Raw genomic sequence first — 20,599 nt, 5'->3', positions numbered from 1 at the left:
TTTACTTGTTTGTGAGGCTTACGGTGTACCTGTTGATAACGTCATGTCATAATATCAGTCACTGTGTTCAATAACTCATACTATTATAAATTTTTAGTATCTATTGATTAGTGGGAAGTTAAACCTTAAGACCCTGAATCAAAACAGCCAAAAGAAAAAGAAAAAACAACATAAAGCAACGATCAGTCACCAACTCATTCACAAATGAAAGACTGAACTCACAAAATAGATAAGACCGTTGTAGAACTTCTCATCTTCTTTGCCTTGAAGTAACGCGCACACCTGCAATGCAGGTCTCACACCGGCACACTGATCATCCTGTAGTTGTACCCTAGCAGGACGAAACCTCTTCAAAACCGGTCTAATTCTTTCGTGGTCTTGAACTTTTCGCCGTTGAACACTTCTTCTTCTTCTTCACTAGCTAAGTCCGTGAATCTAATTGTAAGGGTATGTTTTTCCTCGTTTAATCATAGTTCTTGCACTTGAACGGAAATCTAATAAACCTGCCATTCTTATTTTGTATCGAAAATCCTTAGAAATTTCTTTTGAGAGTGAAAGGAAAAGAAATGGGAAGAAATACAGAGAAAAAGGAACAGAAATGGGAGAAACCTATATTGCTAGCGATAACGTTCGGAATACCAATCCTCGGTCTTCCTATTTATCCGATCCCGTAACCAAATTCGAAATAAAATTTCACCCAATTAAGGCAAAATAATTTGGTTGCCTTTTTTTTCTTTAATCTAAATTAACCTCATATAACATTTTTATGGCAAGATATATGTACGTGTCAATATGTTATTTTCCTAAAAACCAATGCGTAGTTATGTTCTTCCTAATATTTACACTTAACACAACTGCACGCACATTAATAGGTAAACAGTTTTTGATCATACTGAGTGTTTGTCTATTCGAATTTAAAAGCCACAAGTGAGACACCTAGCAATTCAATCTCTGTGTGACAGCCTACTTGATTCGAAAGATTTGCTTGATTAGCTTCTAAAAAAAAAAGAAAGAAAACAAGTCCATACAGCCGTGGTTGATATCTCCTACTAGTCCACAAAAAAAAACAAGTAGGAATAAACCCGTAGTTCTCAATTCAAGCACAGAGATCGCGATGGTGGCTTATCCTGGTTGTGCGTCCTCCGAACCTTTCCAAGGAATTTCAGATCCAAATATTTTCTTTCATCTGGGTGAATGGAAAAATGTTAATGTTCAGTGCCCGGAATTTGTCGATTATCCGGACCCTTATTTAACTCATCTTCTTTTCCATGATGATGTTTTATACTGGACCGAAATGAGAAATAGGCTAGTAGTTTGCAATCTCAACAACGGAACTGATGTCTATCAAATTAATCAATTTGCCAATCGAAGAATTATCCGGAGTTATTTCACCTTGCATTCGGTACGGGGAGAACTTCAGAAGTCAAATTCTTGGGGAATCAGAAGGCTTGATTTGTTTTTCTCGAATTAGAAGAAGTCATACAACATTGAGTGTTTGCAACAAATGGCAATTGTTGCACATGGATATCAATTTGGACGGTATCTTTGCAGCAATAGAATCTCGGATGTTATTCCGTTGAAACAATCCAGCTTTTAGGTTTCAATCCAACAAACCGTAACGTCGTTTTGCTGGGTTGCATGAACTACACGTGGGAGTTCAACATCCAAACCAGGATATTTGAAGAGCTGTGTTATCCTCCATTTCTGGCTAACACTCATTTAGATGATAATAGTGACTTGCGCATGCCCTTTATGCTCAAGGCAATGTCAACCATACTTCCTCCGCCAAATTGGATAAACACATGATCTGATCTTTTTGCATTTACTTGTAGATAGAATAAAAGATGATATGTGCTCATAGTGATTGTTGGCGACTATTTTTTTTAACCTGTTATAGGTGCGGCATGGTTTATTAGAGGGGTGGCAGTGTGATAGTAATGTCCCTCTACTTGGTTAGGGGATGTTCTATAGAAGGTGTAAATTAACTAGATTATCCTCCCCATTTTTTAACCTAAATCAAAGCTAAATTGAAAATTTGTTTTATTTTTTCTTCTCTTCTCCTCCTCCCATCAATCGTAATCTCCATTAAAACTCAAAATTTCATCGTCTTCGATTAATCGACGATTCGAAAATTAATCAAGTGTAGTGTAATGACTTATATGAAGTATGTTTTGAAAACCCAGTTACGATTTGGTTTATTTTGTTTGATTTAAGTTTAATTTCTATCGAAAATTAGGGTTTTAGATGAAAATTGAAATTGAAATTTCTGGGTTTATGTGAGTTACGGTTGGTAATAGTTCAATTACCAACCGTATGTTCTTATATCTGAGAATTTTCTTCAGTTACGGTTGGTAACCATTTTAGTTTACGAACCGTAACTCAGTTACGGTTGGTATCGAGCATTTGGTTACCAACCATAACTGAGTTACGTTTCGTATCGAACATTTAGTTACCAACCGTAACTGGTTTTACGATTGAGTTTCTTCAAATTTAACCAGTTACGGTTAGTAATTAATCTTTTACGAACCGTAACTTCGATTTATGGTTGGTTATGAGCACAATTCCAACCGTAATTAGCTCTGAAAATGTAAGAAAATTGAATTTTTTACGTACTTTAGATAACTTTGAGCAACAAAAAGCTAGTTGAGACTAATTTAGAAGTATACCCGGTCATTTTCAGGTCCTGGTTGTTCATTTTGTTGGTTAATTTCTTCAATTGATTGAGATTGACCTTCTCCTCTAAACTTTTTTTTTTAACTCTAAAAATCTGATTTTGATTTTGAGTTAATATAAGTGAAATTAATCATTAACACTAAATTTAATTATCATCACTAAACTAGGTTATCAATTATGAGGGTTAATTTGTCATTTCCGGTATTTTTTAATAAGGAACATCTTGAATGATCATGTAATGACCCTTTTGTCCTATTAGAACGCCGCCCCTCTAATAAACCATGCCGTCCCTATAACGGGTTACTTTTTTTATATTTGGGAGAATTTGCACCTACATTCGATCCAATTTTATCAGATTTTAGTGTTTGGCTCTAAATTAAAGATCAAGAGAGAATAATTATTAGTTACAATAATGAAGTGTAAATTAATTTTAGTGAGTTTCAAAGAGTTCAAAAATATCTATTCAGTCCTTGTGCATTTTATACAGCAAGAAAGGTTGAAATAGCAAAAACACCAAAAAATGAAGAGACTGCAGAATTAACTGTGAAAAGCTAATTGGGAACATTGGATCTGAGATTAAGGCCTAAATGCTACATTTTTCATTTTAGTATCACTCTGAAGATGTGGAGTTGTTTCCACCTACTGTCCAGTATTGTTTGACTACAACCAATATCTTCTCAGGGACTTGAGGGCCATCTTCATGATCAGATATCCTTGTGTTCCATCTCATCCCACTGATAATTTTCTTAACCTTTATTAAAACTTCAACCTCGTCCCTGAATATTATTGTACCTTCTGGTCGCAAAATACGATCCATCTCCAGAAGAATGTCTTCGGCACTACATCTACATTCAACTTTTTACATTAGTAACGGAAAAGGATGAACATAAGATACCAAGAATCATAGAAAGTGGGGAGATGCACTTACTTGTCCTGGTACAAGCTGAAAACGCCATTGGCGTGAATTAGGTCGTACGTTCTTGGGTATGTTGAGAAAGCTTCACACCTGTTAACCATAAGATCAGACACCACATTAGGTAAAAGAAAGATGTAAAACACACTTAGAGCAAAAAGACAAAAGACGCGAGAGGCTTACCAGTCATGATATATACCGATCAACCCACGCTCGTATATGACACCGAGAGTATCTTTTTCCGCAATATTTGGCATGACATTCATGACCCACAATTTGGGAGAATCAATTGCTGCAGCAAAACTTCCCAATCCTGCATTCATATCCATGATGTTGCGGTACCTCCCTGAATCAAGGAGCTTATTGATCCTCTTGTAGGCGTTTACATGCTTCTTCCACAGTTTGTTGTCCTCCAGATAATCCTCGACGGAAACTCCAGGAACAGATCCACTAGCGATTCTGGGAGGGATGGCATGGAGTCTTTCTGGAAAAGGTTTCAGCTGTCCTCCAGCAACTTCACTTCGACTGCTAACCTCAGGATAAGGTGTTATGCATTTTTCGATCTTCTTGTACCTAGAATAGTGTCAAAATGAAAAGTGAAAACGTGAACTTGTGTAACAACAGAATCAGAGAAGTGAAAGTGGAGGAAAAAATTGATGACAACATCAACTGTATTAGAATTAATGTGACTAATGTCTGAACTTGAAAACTTACCAAACATCAGTTGTGTCTGTGGCCTCACACATAGTTTCTTGAGATTCATCTCTTCCACGACATGCATCAGCATTTATACTCTTTCTCCAGATTGCAGTTTCACCCTTCTCAGACTTCTTTTCCCAGCATAGTCGTTTAGCGATCTTTTCAATTTTTCTTTGCTCCTCCTGGAGATCCTCCTTAGGACGCTGCCATGAAATATAATTGTTCTTCCAATTGATTGGAGGACCAGAAAGCACCCAGTACCCACCAGGTCTGAGAACACGATCAACTTCCATCATGTACATACCATCTGCCAAGAGAGAGAAAGAAACGAGATTTAGTACTGCTTGCTTAAACTGTGCCACCATGGTGTAGGAACTAGCGCACTGGATACTCTTAAAAAGGACAAAATGAAATGTCAGCACGGCCTTAAAAATGAAGTGATATGGTACAATGTCGGTCATTGTAGAAAAATAGTGCTGTTCTTTCAATCAATGGAAAAGGAACACTCTCTAAATCAAGATGTAAAATACTAAATAATCACCATTTGCTCCCCATGGAATCAAGCATCGTGAACAGTGAGCCATGTCAAATGATCTCGTTGGGTAAGGAAGCTTTATGGTTCCGAACACAGCAACAATTGCAGGTACACCTCTTTCCAAAGCAAACTGCACTTGCGCTTCGTGGTTGTCTCGTGGCGCAAAAGACATTGCAATGACATTCTTTTTTAAAAGATATGCACCAAAACTAGCAACCTAAACAAAATCCAAAAATTTCAGAATGAGGAAACCAAATACTTTATCCGGCCACTATGATAGAAAGCTTTTGAAAATGCACAAGTAGTTAAACAGCGATAGAGTGGATGATATGTGAACAAGAATAAATGTATATACTTGCAAAATGCATTGAATAGATAAAGAAGATAAGTAATAAAGCAATAATTATCCATTAAAAGCAGAAGGTCCAAGTTCGATAAAATAGATTGAACTAGAATTTTGACGAATTATACATACCCCGCAGCCAGTATCCAGTATGGTTCTAACTGTCCCATTTTTAATTGGAATCACAGAAGCAATTTGATTAATGTAGGCATCTGCTCCCTGAGGAAACTGTGTTCCTCCACCTGGGAATCTGAACACACTACCCTCATAGTGAACCCAGTTCTGAATGGCCTTCTCGACTGTCAAACTCTTATATGGAGCATTAGCGAAATGTACATAATCACGACTCTTTGGCCATGGAAAGGGAGTTGCATATCCCTTTGGTGCTGGAATAAGGCAATGCAACTTCTCTTCCTCTGGAGGACAATGTCTTTCTCTGTAAACCATACCTTCTCTAGGAAAAGTCATGGCTCGCTTCTGATCATGGCAGGGTGTGTAATCAGTATATTTAGCAGGACAGGGCTTAATCTCTTTCACTTTTGTTTCAGATTCATCAACTGTTAGCCCTACTTCGCTATCACTACTATGGTGAGTCTCGAAATTGAGGCTCGGAACCACAGTGCAGTCCGTCTGCTTTGTAATCTTTTCAGCTATGCTGTCTCCCTTCCCGAAACCACTCCTTTGCCATGCACCCAATACGTAGAAGAAACAACATAAACCAATTACAATAATTATGGATGTGGAGCTACGCATCCTACTCTCTTTAGGGTTCCCTTTTGCCATGATGCACCTGAAATAATATTCCGAGTCATATTAGTATTTGTTTTAAAAAGTACTGAAATAAATGGAACGTCGTAACAAACAACTTACGAACAACAAATCTTTAAAATTTACTATTAACCTCCTATCCCTAGTTCTCTACAATAGATCAGCTAAAACAGTTCCACAATCCCGCTAAAACCAAATCTACATTTCAACAAAGTAACAACATACTCTATTACCCGAAGTAGTTAAAAATGCAAATGATTGTTACTTCTTTAGAATGCATAAACAAACTAAAAGATACCTCCAGATCTGAATTATACATTTGAATTTAACAACAAGATCCGTTAACACGGATGTAAAAATCAGACACTTACAACTAAAATCCAAAGTAGAATAAAGGAATTTACCCCAATTACTATTTTCACCTAATCTCTAAACACAAGAAAGTATCAAATTAGAAACACCCACTAAACAAAAATTCTTCAAACAAACATCAAGCTACACTACAAGCTAGTAATGAGCTACTTCTGGAACTACCTACCAAACTCAAATCAATTGCTCTGTGTCCCTAAATGAAGTATCTATTTGAAGTAGAGACCCACATAAGCAGAACTCATAATTCTTCTCATTTTGTTAGTTTTCTAAATTAAGCAATAAGTTATAGTCCTTGAGCCAAAAAAAAGGAATCAAATTTCTCTCAAAGATGAATTTCCAAATAAACCAAAAAAAGTACAGTTAAACCTAAATATAATAAAGTACATGAACATTTCCATAAACTAGTTGAATCAATAGTACTAGATCCAAGTTCAAAAGATCAGATCTCATACCAGTCTAAGCAGAAGATATCACTTTATGATGTATCTTATTTCTCCCACACAAACACACAGCCCTAGAAAACTATTGAGTTCACCAACTCATATCAGTTTTCAAGGTTCAATTTTTCTTTTTCTGCTCCAGAAGATCTAATACTAGCTGGAGAAGAAGCTACAGTGAGTAGAGAGAGTGAGTGAAACGGGAAAGAGAGAAAGAAAGAAGGACTTATGTCTTTTCCTTCTTCTTGCTTTTAAAGACTTGATTTTTTTTACTGCAACAACGCGTTATTATTGTACCTCCATTATTATTAGTGGAGAAGTTTAAAAAATATGGGACACAATACCGAAAAGGTGGGACCTACAACTTCCCCGATAGATCTGGAAGTAATATTCAAGGATTATTTACCCGCCAGATTCTGTGATTATTAACATCCTGATTAACTGAGTAATGTTTATAGATTAACATTCGTTGTTAAAGTCACAACTCATAGTGTTTACTATTAGCAGTGGTATTATATTTAAGGATTATTAGTAGGAATACTGTATAGGATCAGCAGAGAAATCATAAGTTAGCGGTATAGTCCTCGTACAATTAATGATGAGTCTAACATACATTGGATCTTCTTCAAACCAAATCAGATCAGATCAAATCAAATAATAATGAAATTAAATATGGATGTGATTGAAAAATACACTTTGTGATAATATACTTGATGGGTTATAACGCTGTTGTCGGTACTTCTCATCCACCGACAGCATACCTAAGAATGCACTTTGTCATTGATCCATCAGTGGCCGCATTTTCTCGGCTTTACACTGCCTGTGAGCGATTGCTTATAAAATCAAAATCAGTAGGAGTTGGATTCCCAAAGATTATGAGCTGATTGTTCATTGAATACCACTTTTTTACCGTTCTGCTGCCCCCTAAAAAAGAAAGATTTGTCGGAAATCGCCGGTTGGGTTTGTCCAACCAAGAAAGACATGTGAAAAGTCTTCGGAAGAAGGAAGAAATGGCAACTGAACTGAGTCTTTGATTTTGTAACTCCTCTCTCGTTGAATGCTATTAATGAATTCCACGAGACTTATTCTACGATATTAGTTGTGTGTGATATTATTATACTTGGAGTCATTAGGTCCCGCTCTCGACCAACCAATCATCTTGCTCACTCAATCTCTTAACTATCATTCACTGCCAGTTGGCTTCTAAGCGGGAGCTCCCCACTTGAGGAGGAAAGTGCAGTGGCAAAACAAAAGGGGTCAGAACGAAATACATAAACAAGAAAACCACGAAGCGACCGGGGACTAGCACCGCTCTAGCAAGAGAAGCCTAAGCTGCGGTTTTGGATCCAGCTATCCACTCCAGTAAGGCGGTAAGTGGGAACTTGTTCTCCTAACGGAATCCAATTCGGCCGCTAACCCATCAAATGATTGCATTTTCAAGCTAAACTGTAGGATGTAGGATGCAGAATTTAGGTTGTGTGGGAACAAAATTCGTCTCAGAGTGTGTGGACTGTGTTGGAATCGTGTAATAATGAACAACACATTAGATGTACCAAAAATAATATATAAAGAACTGAATTGAACAACTCTACCACGGACAACTTGGCGAGGACAGAGTTATAGGTTCAACAAGTTGTCCTTAACACATTAGTTCGTGAAGATACTCAAGATGAGCAATGTTAAAGCCGAATGTGAGAAGATGTGTCCAGGATAAGATTGCCCGATATAACTTGAGTTAGCACAACGCAAGTTACCCACTCTTAAACTTAGCAACAAGGATTGGAAGTGAACACATCGTGCAAAACAAAACAAGAAGATGATGAAAAGAATATTAGAAAGTAGTCGCTTCTGATGTGTCTTTAAAAGAGATTTTTGAGTTGTATTTATAGGAGAATTAACTTGCAAATCAAGTTAGGTTTAGGTTTTCTGCTAAAGTGAGTTTTGTTTCTCGTAAAACAATTAAAACAAGAAAATGAATTCTCTCATGAATAAAACACTTAGAGAAATTAATTTTGGAAATTGTTTCCTAAAGTAAAACTCGCAAAAAGAAATCTGAGTAGACATAGGACTCGGTGCATGGTATACGCGCATATTCATGGGTTGGAACATGTATTTTTTGGTCCACCCGGCCCGTTCCACTCTCGTTTGTCAATATATAAGAGAATGGTTTTATAGTGGCCATCCTTCTCTAGTACGCCCAATATGGGACTAAAGAGATTCATTCACTCAAAGAAAATGAGTGAGTATCCATAAAACCCTTAGGTCCTAAGATCAAACCACACCAAGACCAAATACATTTTAATTAAAAACTCATTTTTCTCCAACAGGTTCTTGGTAGTTTCTTGTGTCGTATTGTATGTCATATCAGTCCGCACATTGGCACAATGCACAATAATAATTACGCGTGATGCAACATCGCGCAGAATACGACTCAATACGATGAAAAAATACAACATGTAACAACACATCACATATATTATTTAAAATGATCCTCTTTGGAAAAATTAGTGATGAGCAATTGAGTATTAATATAAGCACTACTATGGAAGTTAAAACGATTGATTCTCGAGATGAATATCTGGGGTCAAAGCCATAAGCAAAACCATCACTTTCATACCTTGTGTGCATAAAGTGAAGCACGGATTGGTTGGATGGAAAACAACACATCTCAATCATGTAGCAGAATAACCTTCGTCAGTCTGTCACCTCAACCTCATGTATATATCAAATGAACTTCTTCAAACTTGCTGAGCAAACTTGTCAGGACAACAACAAGCGACAAAGGGATTTCCTATGGGGAAAGGACCCTGATAACCCAAAAGGCTATTATCCGAAAGCTTGGAATTTTATCTGCAAACCAAAAGAGCTAGCATGTTTGGGTTCCATGAATATGAAATCTTTCAATAATGTTATGATCGCCAAGATAGGTTGTGAAAAAGCGGGGGTATAACAACCACACCCAATAATTCGTTCGGAAATCTGTATGGACTAGACTCCAATACAATTCCGAGAGCACAATCTTAATAGCGAGCTCAATCAAGAGATATATCTAAGAGTCTTATCTCTGTTTCTTAATGTAATCATCAAATCAAACAGATATGAATCCGTGAGCATAATTAATATAAGAAACAACTTGGACGGTACCAAAGACCAATGTCCAAGTGTCAGTCAATTTATATCCAACAACCAAAGGTCGAATTTACCAATTGATTGAACTACGCACAACCTGTGATATTTCAATTATATAAACAAATATAATGCATAAAAGAAATAACACAATCACCAGAAGTTTTGTGATATTTCAATTATATTTATGATATTTCAATTATAAACAAATGTAAATTTATGATATTTCAGATATATACAGATGTATATTTATGATACGGATAACGAGATTAACTGGAGAATGGAAGAAGGTTGTGACGATCTAAACAGAGAGGTGGTGGAGAAGTTGAAGGAAATTATGGATACTCATAATAGGTTTGTGCATGTAATCAAGCCACTTACACAACGACAAGACATCCAAAAATGTAGGATGGTGATCAAAGAACAACATGCGACCGAGAAGCAATACACACTTCCAACTGCTTCACAAATCGTTACAATTGTAGTCGAAGGAGATGGGTCTGGAAAACCTGGAGCTCGAGACATTGTAGTCCGAACAACGGAAGGAAAGTTGTTATTTATTCAAGAAATAGCTGGTTATATGATCCTATTTAATATCCTCTTTTTCTACCATATGAGAGTTATGGATGGGATCAGAGTAGTATGGATGAGAACGGTAGACAGTTTACATGACTTGAGTACTACTCATACATGCTACAAGTATATATATAATAATATAAATATAAATGTTTAAAAACTACACTTTATAAGTTAACTTATACATATTATGTTGACACAAATAATATAAATAATTTATATATTTGTTGCCGCTATTGTTTGACAGATTCGAAGTAATGACGCTTCGCTTTTTCTTCGAGGCGGAAGACTACTACAACAATATGTTGTAGATAACTGGGTGAAGATTGATTCGTCTAAACTTAGATGTTTATGGGATCATCAAGACGATATAAGAGCTGATTTGCATCAAGGTCTACAAGATGCACGAATGCCTGGCGAAACCAGTGTAAGTAAGTTAGTAGATAATCATTTTTTTTGCCATGTTCCAATCAAGCCTAGATACATTCATTTTATTCTTTATATTTAGATATTTACAGGGAAATGTTATAAGATAATGACAAACAGTTAAAGGAATGTACTTCCTTGACATCTGAAATATGTTCTCTCTTTTATCATGAAAGAGAATCTTGGTCAAAGGAAAGTGCTTCTTTCCTCATACATGGCATCCCCCGTGACATGTACCAGCAGTATCAGGATGCAATGGGACTGGTGCAAAATTATGGGAAGCCTGATTCGTTCATTACAATGACTTGCAACCCACATTGGATAAAATCGTGTCCAATCTATGTGCAACAGATAGACCTGATCTGACTACAAGGGTGTTCCATTCAACGCTTGAAGAGATAAAGGTAGATATTTTTACCAAGTCAATATTTGGCAGAGTAGCTGCCCATGTACATGTTGTTAAGTTTCAAAAAAGAGGTCTGCCTCATGTTCATATGTTAATTATTTTGTGTGGGGAAGACAAATTACAAGACCACGATGATTATGACAAGATAGTGAGAGAAGAAATACCCTGAAAAGACGAGGGTACCCAAATATATCTCAATCTAAAACTTTTCCACCTATGAGTCCTTTCTCCAAAAGTGATTGTCTATGGACTGAGTCGAGACAAAACAACTAATCAGTTCACACTTCGTGTGATCGTCTATGGGTACGAGATCGAGACAATACGACAATGAAGTATGATTACTTGATAATAGGTTCGGACTTAACAAAACACAATAGGATTTCTATCAAGTAAATAGGAATTAACGTTTGTGTATTTTACTTCTAATTATAATAAAAACTATTATAATTGCGAAAATAGAAAAGTAAAAGACACAGCAAGATTTTGTTAACGAGGAAACCTCAAATACAGAAAAACCCCGAGACCTTGTCCAGAATTGAATACTCTCAGGATTAAGCCGCTATACAAAATCTAAACCAACTGCGTATAGTTGAGACCAAGCAACTAAATCTATAGTTCACCTAGTTCCGTCTATATCCCTGCGCCTCCAACTTGTAATAAGTCACGCACTTGGAACAATTCCTTTGGTTCGTATTCCAAACAGTAAAGGAACAAAAAATATGTTCGGTAACAACTCTTTTCAAACAACGTGATATGAGTTTTGTTAGAGCATTGCTCGGTCGAACTCGCATGCGTTGCTATCTCAAGCATGTTTGTCAATGTTAGTGATCAAAACTATAAGTCTTGATTTCTAGTCTATTATAGCTAAGTCTCGGACTAGGATAGAAAGTGTAGTTGAGCTCAAGGACTTCATGGCGATTCATCATACAAGTAGAAGAACTACTCAAGGAACCGGTGGAACTTTTCGACAAAAAGGTATGTGAAGACTTGAACTTATCTATAACTTAAAAGTCTATCTACTCTATCTCCTACTCTTTGAGACAAGAAGTCGTATGATATATATATATATAGACTTTGATTATACATATTTGGTATTTCGAGTCGAGTATACCTCGCCTATCTATATCTCGAAGTATGAGTTGGTAAGCTTTTCGCTTTAACCAAGTTTATCTTTACCATATGACGAAAGTCATGATATGTTTCAATCATCTTGAAAATTTCTTTGACGAGAAATGGTGTAATAACTGTATAACGCCCTCTAAGAATGTTTCAATGATTGAAATGAGAGTTTAGATTACATAATCAATGGTGGACATAAGCATTGTTGTGGAAACATATTTATGTATAAGTCATATTCCTTAAACCAAAATTTGCGAACTTTGTTGATCAAGAGAATCGGAAGAATGGCGTGAGCCAAGTTGAAATCAGTCCGCAAACTACCGAAGTTCTCAAACCCGAGAATTTCTGCTAGATTTGACAAACTATTTGCGTGAATCTAAGTCCGCGAACTCAGTCCGCGAACCGGCGAAGTTCTCATACCCGAGAATTTCTGCTGGAGTTTGTAAACTCTTCCCGGTAACTTAAGTCCGCGAACCTAGTCTGCGAACTTGAGAAGGTTATATATCTGAAGATGATTTCTGAACTTAAACTTAAAAAGCCTAAGGAATGCAGTTTGCAAACCGTGGCTATAAAAGTTCATGAACCGATTCAAGTGAATCAAATCATCTTTGCTTGAATTATGTCTTGTGTAGTACATGAGATTTCCTTGCAATTGAACAACTCTCTAACTAGTTCATTTGAAGTCATTTGAACTAGTTATGGTGAAGAAGAACGTGGTTAATATGGAATGCTCATATGGCTAACCTTTTGGTTAACTATTGTTGAACCAACAAGTGCATACGTTTGGGTACGGTTAACAAACCTAAAAGCGTGCATTGTCAAGTGTGTGTAACAAGCTGAGAAATATTATCTTGGATCTAAATCAAGTTTGCTTCTAACAATGGACATTGATTGCTTTGTTAGCAAGGTAACCTAATTGCAAACCCTGATTTGAAAGATTATATGAAGGAGACATCTAGTATTGTGCAAAACTAATCCCCACACCTTACGTGTGATACTAGTTTGCGTGCTAGAGTCGTTTCTCCTTTAACCTTTGGTTTTCTTCTTCTAAAACCAGGTTAACGACTTAAAGACTTCATTGGGATTGTGAAGCCAGACCGATACTACTTTTATCGTAGTTGTGTGATCTGATCTTGTATCTTCTATCGTACGAGTACAATCAGATTGATTGGCTTGAGATTGATATCTCCGATAGGAAATATATAAAAAGTAATCACAAACATCTTCGTCTCATTGTTTATGATTCCACAACATCTTGTTTCGCTACCATGCGATTAAGATTGTTGTGAGGTGATTGATAACTCTAGGCTGTTCTTCGGGAATATAAGACCGGATTATCAATTGGTTCCTATTCACCTTGATTATTATCAAAATACGGAACAAAACCTTTTAGGGTTTATCTGTGGTAGACAGATTGATCGTTTGATAGGCTTGTCTGTGTGAGACAGATTTGTTTATTGTCAAAGCCTACGATTTGGGTCGTAGAAACTCTTAGTTGTGTGTGAGATTATCTAAGGGAATCAAGTGCGCAATATCCTGCTGGGATCAGAGGCGTAGGGAGTATAACTGTACCTTGGATCAGTGGGAGACTGATTGGGGTTCAACTACAGTCCAGTCCGAAGTTAGCTTGGAGTGGGCTAGTATCTGTAGCGGCTTAATACAGTGTGTGTTCAATCTGGACTAGGTCCCGGGATTTTTCTGCATTTGCGGTTTCCTAGTTAGCAAAATTTTTGGTGTCTGTGTTATTTCTATTTCCGCATTATATTGTTTTATCTTTATAATTGAAATAATACAGTTTGTGCGTTTAGATCATCAATTAGAATAATAAAATCTTTGGTTGTTGATTGTCACTGATTGATCCTTAGATATTAATCTTTGGTACCATCCAAGTTATTCCTTGTATTTGATTAGAACTCGCAGTTGCTGCTTGAGTAAATCAAATCAAGAAAGAGATATAAACTCGTTGATATATTTTTAATTGATCGAGTCTTGTTGATTCTCTTAAAAGTATATTCGAGTTTGTCCATACAGATTGCTAAGCGAAATATTGGGTGGTGTTGTTAGACCCCCGCTTTTTCAATTGGTATCAGAGCAGGCAAACACGTTAAAGACCTTATAAGTCTGTGTTTGTAGCGATCTGATTATGGACGAGTCTATCTCTAATAACGTACCAGTTAAGAAATTACCAGATGATTCTAAAAGCTTGGATTCACCTGAGAGAACTGTCACATCTAAGTCAATATCTAAACATTCTCTTGATGTAAAAACTGTTGATTAGGAAACTCTCATAGAAGAACAGTTGGATGAACTTCCTGATGAAGGTGATTCAGATATTGATAGAGATGTTGATGAGGAAGTCTCAGAGTATGTTAAGTTTTTGGATTCATGGAAAATGAAGAAGATAACAACTTCTCGTGTCACACCTCTTCTGACTCCTCTCTGTCGAGAAAACAAGAAATTGAGAAGATGTTAAGCAGGTGTTTATTTTTCGAATCGTTCTAACGAATCGATCCTCGAGGATTCTGAGGAAAACCTACGTATGAAGTCACTTGAATGTGATAATCTTTATCAAAAGTACTTTGTGTTGGAAGAGAAACTTGCAGAATTTGAAGCAAGGTTTAACTCTCAACAAATTAGTTTTGATGACAGAAAAAGTGCTTGTCTCACTCGAGAAAAACTCCTTGAGGCTGATTTAGCTGCTGCTCTTGATAAAATCAAGATGTTGGAAGATCTTGAAAAAGTTCAATATTAGTTCAAGCAAATTAACCACTATGCTAGGAAAAAGTAAAAATCATTGTGATACACGAGGATTGGGCTATAAGGGAATAGATGCTCCAAGTATTCGCAAAGAGGTAAAATTTGTTAAGGCTGGTGATTCTTCTCAACAAAAGGTTTTCACTGATGGAAAAAGTGAAATACCTTCACCAGTTAAAGTTTGAAAGAGAAAAGTATATCAACCTCCCAAGTCAGCACACACGGATCGAGGTAAGAACATTCCTTATGTTTGCCACTATTGCGGAAATAAAGGTCACCTGGAAAGGAGATGTCGTTTCCGTATAAGGAATGAGAAACTTCATGATGTTCTTGTTTGGGTATCACAAGAAGTTGTGAAACCAAGGTCATATGTTAAGACTAATCCCCTTAACGTTACAGGTTGTAACTGTCCAACCTTTAGGCAAAGGAATCAGTGCTGTGATAATTCTAGATTTTCCTAAAAACGTCATACGAATACTTTTCACAATCGTAATGGTTATCAAAAGGATAACTTCGTAAATACGGAGACAAGATCCGATGCCCCCAATTGGAGAAAGACTAACTTGCAAAAGAATAGTCAATCCAATTCTCTTCCGAGAATTCTAGAAGAGAGTAATGAGAAGAAGGTTCCGGTTGTTCCTAAACGCACTCAGAAGTGGGTACCAAAGAAAGCCAATGATGCTTTGAGTGTGAAAAGGAATGATCTTCCAAAAAATTCCATGACTATGGAGAAGGCAGTATCCATGATGTTGGAACTTAACAAGTTTTTTGGAAAAATGGAATTGGATGTGAAAGGTTCTAAAAACGATCTCTTTCATGATAATCCAAAGGTCACTTGTGGTGAGCAAGACGTTGTTCACCCCAACACAACTTGATTGTGTTGTAAGTGCATCCTCACCAAGGAATGCCATGTTATGTATACGATGAAGGAAGCACGAGGATTGGCGCACACAGATTATGTTAGGTAAGGTTGTAGAATTCAATTGGATTCTTCTAAAAAGGTATGTATATAAACCTGAGAAAGATTTGTGTTTTTATAATGATCCATGTACCTTGCTTATTGTTCATTTCTACCTAACTTGATATGTGTTTAAGGTTCTTAAACACTTAGGTTTAAAAATAGTAGTTCGGGATGTTTTGACTTCATGGTACACCTACCATATATGCATAACATATTTTAAAAACAAAATCCAGGGTTTTAAGTTCGCGGACTTGAAAATTCGTTTGCAAACCCGTTATGCACATTTTCCTGTAGACGTCAATATTCGGTCGACTTGTTTTGGCCGTACTTCTTCGTCCGAACTCGGAATGAACTTATTCTTTTTGCATTCTCTTCCTCTGTGAATTCTCTTCAAAATGGAGATGAGAATTATTGATTTTGGATGAGTTAAGATTGGTATTTTTAATGTCTCTCGTTTTTGAGTGTTTTGCTCCGTTTCGTTGCACTTGTTCCACTTTTCTTGGACTTGGTCACTTGGATTCATGGAGTAGTAGTCTTAGAAGCTCATTTGTAGCTTTTAGAAGAATTTTGTTGGTGAATCACAAAGAAGGAAGTTCAAGAATGGGCAGTAGTACGCATGACTATGGGATTCTTGAATGTTCACAATCATTTTATGTGAACTATGGTGCATGGTCGTTAATGACTTTGTATGTTCTTCTTTGAAAATATTTTTATACGCCTTTAGTAGCTGTTCTTGGTATAAATCCGGGCGAAAAATATTGACTCTACTCTTTAAGGACAAATCATCTTATATGTGAATTACGAGTTTGTCTTGATGCCTAGGAAACTTCTTATGAGAATTTATTTTTGTTTTTGAGAATGATTACTAGAGTTTGGAATAGCAATTATTGTGACTATACATGGCTATGTCCAACGTTTTCATCTTCATGTTTTTATATTTATTTGTTTAAATTATAAAAACTATTTGGAAGATGATGTTTTTGCAGTATTAATCTTTATGATTTGTTATATTGCAACTTGTCATGGGATATTGGGGTTTACGACCGTGAACTATGTTTTTCCCATACTTTGTCAAAAGTAAAGTCGTTCGTGATCGGTATTCACGTATTGATAAAAGAATGAATGGACTTTTGACAAATACAAAAGTTAAGCCTACATTGTCAAATATTTGATGGAAGATAGGTTAAAATATTTTGTTTTCAAGTATTATGTCTATTAATATCGTTATGCAAATAGTGGTGGAAAATAGAATGAATCCTTGTGTATTCTGCAGTATTGATCATGCCTGATCCATATTTTATGTATTACTGTGAGGCTCCGTAATGTATCTTATGTTGAGCACTATACAACCAAGTTGATTTGTTAGCTTAGTTGTTGTTCCGTGAGATATGTTATGTCGAGCACATTGAACTAAATTAATTATCTTGTTTGGTTATTTAGTTATTGCTCCGTAAGTTTTCTTATGTCGAGCAAAACAAATGACAACTAATTGATTACTTTTGTGATTAGTTTGGTTGTGTATTCCAATTAGATTAATTATAGTTTCACTTGTAATTAATCTAGTTGAGTATTTTCGTGTCTCCATAAGTTCTCTTATGTTGAGCATAATCAATTGAATTGATCACTTTTGTGGTTAATTTGATTGCGTATTCCGATTAAATTAATCATGGGTTTACTTGTGATTAATTTGATTGAGTTTTTGGATATAGGAAATTATTATCATGTTTTCAATGTCCAATAAAAAATCCTTCTTTTCTTTCGAAATTAAGGTCGCTCTTGTTGTTCCTTCGGGAATGACATCAAATGGGGGAGAGTTCTTTTGAACTTGTGCTTAATGGTCATATCTTGAGGTGTATGCGACCGTGGAATTTCAGAGGGGTTATCTTGTATCTTTAAACTCCTTGATGAATGCATGTAGCTTCGTCTTTATGATTGCATCTAAATTAGTTGGTATGTATTCTTCTTTTAGTCTATGAAACGTCTCTTTCTGAAATTTCATTATGATCCCGTTCTTGTACCTTTTCCAATTTTATTTACAAAAAGGAGGAGAATTAATATGTAGTTCACACTACAAATACATTTGGTTTTTCGGATCATTGTGTTAGGGGGAGTGGTTTCCATGTGAGATGGAGTATTGACTAAGGGGGAGTGAGACATATCACCATAGTATTATTGTTGAAGTTGTGACACAATTGGACGTTGACACCGTGTAATAATACTATGACACTGTATAACAATGATCGAGACCGATGCTTTCTCATTGTTATATCTACGGATCTTCAACAACGGTGATGCTAAACTTACAACCTTTGGGATCATTGGAGTACTTGGAAGTGACGAGGATTTCGAAGAATGTTGAAGATTAGACATGTGGAACATGAGCTACTAAAGTTTCTTTATATTTTTTGTATTCCATATTTATTGATAGTTTCGTCACTAAAATTGACAAAGGGGGAGATTGTTAGAGCATTGCTCGGTCGAACTCGCATGCGTTGCTATCTCAAGCATGTTTGTCAATGTTAGTGATCAAAACTATAAGTCTTGATTTCTAGTCTATTATAGCTAAGTCTCGGACTAGGATAGAAAGTGTAGTTGAGCTCAAGGACTTCATGGAGATTCACATACAAGTAGAAGAACTACTCAAGGAACCTGTGGAACTTCTCGACAAAAAGGTATGTGAAGACTTGAACTTATCTATTACTCAAAAGTATATCTACTTTATCTCCTACTCTTTGAAACAAGAAGTCGTACGCTATATATATAGACTTTGATTATACACATTTAGTATTTCGAGCCGACTATACCTCGCCTATCTATATCTCGAAATATGAGTTGGTAAGCTTTTCGCTATAACCAAGTTTATCTTTACCATGTGACGAAAGTCATGATATGTTTCAATCATCTTAAAAATTTCTTTGACGAGAAATGGTGTAACTAAGGGTGCACACGGCACGGTTCGGCTCGGTTCTTGCCAAGACCGAGTACCTGTATCTCCCTAGACTCGGTTCCAAAATTTTGGACCGGTACCTGTACCCTGTACCTCGGTTCTGGTACTTTTCGGGACCAGTACGATACCAGGTACGGTTCCGGTACTATACTCGGTTCCAGACTTTGCAATTTTTCCTGTTAATAAGGACTTGTTTTACTAAGCATGTATTGACAGTATTGTTGTTTGTTAACAATTAACAACTAACAAGAAGTAACAATACTAATAATACTAGTAAAGAAAACTATCAAATACCAAGTCTTAAGAAACTGAAAAAGTAACAAGTACCATAAGAGTCAAAGACCGACTGACAGTCATTCACACATTCACACACACAATTAAACAATACTACAGTAGTAAGAAATAAGAAGTAGTAAAAGAGTCTAAGTAACAAGTAGCAGACTAGCAGTAGCACTGAGTCACTGACTGGACATTGGTGGTAAAAATGTAGCACTGGTGGCAATGGCAAATACAAATCCTTGAATATCTATTGATTCTATTCCATGGCAGCAGCACTGGTGGTGGCATTAATGTTGATAGGACCAAGTAATGCTGCAAAAACAAGTAATAGAAGTTAGTAACTATTAGTCTATGTCTATTACTGCCAAACACAAGTAATAAACTAATAATGTAATATGTATATCTGTTACCTTCTTCACAAGTAAAGCAGAAGTTTCAGTAAGTAAATGATACAAAGCAAAGCAGATTTCAGCTAAAGAGAGTAACTACTTATCAACCCATAATATGAATTCATAGCAGGACAGTGCAGTAATGGTTATCAACTCATAACATGAATTCATAGCAGGACAGTGCAGTAATGGAGAAAATTGAATCCCTTCACACATACAGAAACATAGATGCATAGAACTAGCAGAATTCACCAACTCAAAACACAAAAGCCCAGTGTTCGTTCACAAGTACAAGCCTCATACTACTACACATTTAATTACAAAAAGGATAACTCAATCAGTGCTTATTTGAAGTTGCAGCACCATCAGTATTTATCTCCACCCCCAACATACATTTGCAAGCCTAAAATCAGCACATACAGACCAAGGAAACTTCTAAAAAGAACTAGAGCTATCAAAAATCAACTATCAGTGCAAGTTTCTCAGCTTAATCCAACTATTCAGTGTTTATGCCCACCTACAACATACATATTCAAGCTTATAATCAGCACATAGACACCAAAGCAATTTCTACCATATGTCTATAGGCTCAAACCCAATTTTTTGAAGAACAAAAAAATTCATTTAATTCACAAATTAAAACGATGATCAGTAAATACAATTTTAAAACCAAATTCAAAGTATGGGTTTCATATGAACTAAAAAATAATGAAAAATCAAACTATTATGAAAGTAGGATTCTTACCAGTTTGGTGGAAATACAATCCAAGCCAAATCAATCAACTCTTGTAGAGAAGGAAGAAATGTTTTTGATATCTTAATTACAAATCTGATCCAATATCAAGGAAGGTAGAATTATTAGAATACAAATCAACA

At 36.1% G+C, this 20,599-nt stretch overlaps 1 protein-coding gene across 1 annotated transcript; it reads right to left on the bottom strand.

The window, feature by feature from the left end:
- Positions 1-3,073: 3,073 nt before the first annotated feature.
- On the bottom strand, positions 3,074-6,969 carry LOC113275948 (probable methyltransferase PMT2). Its single transcript, XM_026525534.1, has 7 exons — positions 6,756-6,969; positions 5,296-5,953; positions 4,827-5,037; positions 4,301-4,592; positions 3,770-4,159; positions 3,602-3,679; positions 3,074-3,518 (listed from the first exon to the last, which is right to left on the bottom strand). Exons 2-7 carry the CDS (start codon positions 5,944-5,946, stop codon positions 3,284-3,286), a joined length of 1,857 nt encoding a protein of 618 aa, XP_026381319.1. The 5' UTR covers positions 5,947-5,953; positions 6,756-6,969; the 3' UTR covers positions 3,074-3,283.
- Positions 6,970-20,599: the final 13,630 nt, after the last annotated feature.

The sequence above is a fragment of the Papaver somniferum genome, chromosome 4 (genome assembly GCF_003573695.1).
Source record: "Papaver somniferum cultivar HN1 chromosome 4, ASM357369v1, whole genome shotgun sequence".
Classification (NCBI taxonomy): Eukaryota; Viridiplantae; Streptophyta; class Magnoliopsida; order Ranunculales; family Papaveraceae; genus Papaver; species Papaver somniferum.
The sequence above is the reverse complement of the archived record's forward strand: the minus strand, read 5'-3'. Positions and strand labels throughout refer to the sequence as shown.

Bases quoted from the DNA above. Each gene is read 5' to 3' on its own strand.
- LOC113275948 (XM_026525534.1), bottom strand. From the start codon at position 5,946: ATGGCAAAAGGGAACCCTAAAGAGAGTAGGATGCGTAGCTCCACATCC. The intron at 5,038-5,295 runs GTATGTATAATT...GATTTTGTTTAG, and splicing joins TACTGGATACTGGCTGCGGG to GTTGCTAGTTTTGGTGCATA. The intron at 3,519-3,601 runs GTAAGTGCATCT...AGTTGAATGTAG, and splicing joins TTCAGCTTGTACCAGGACAA to ATGTAGTGCCGAAGACATTC.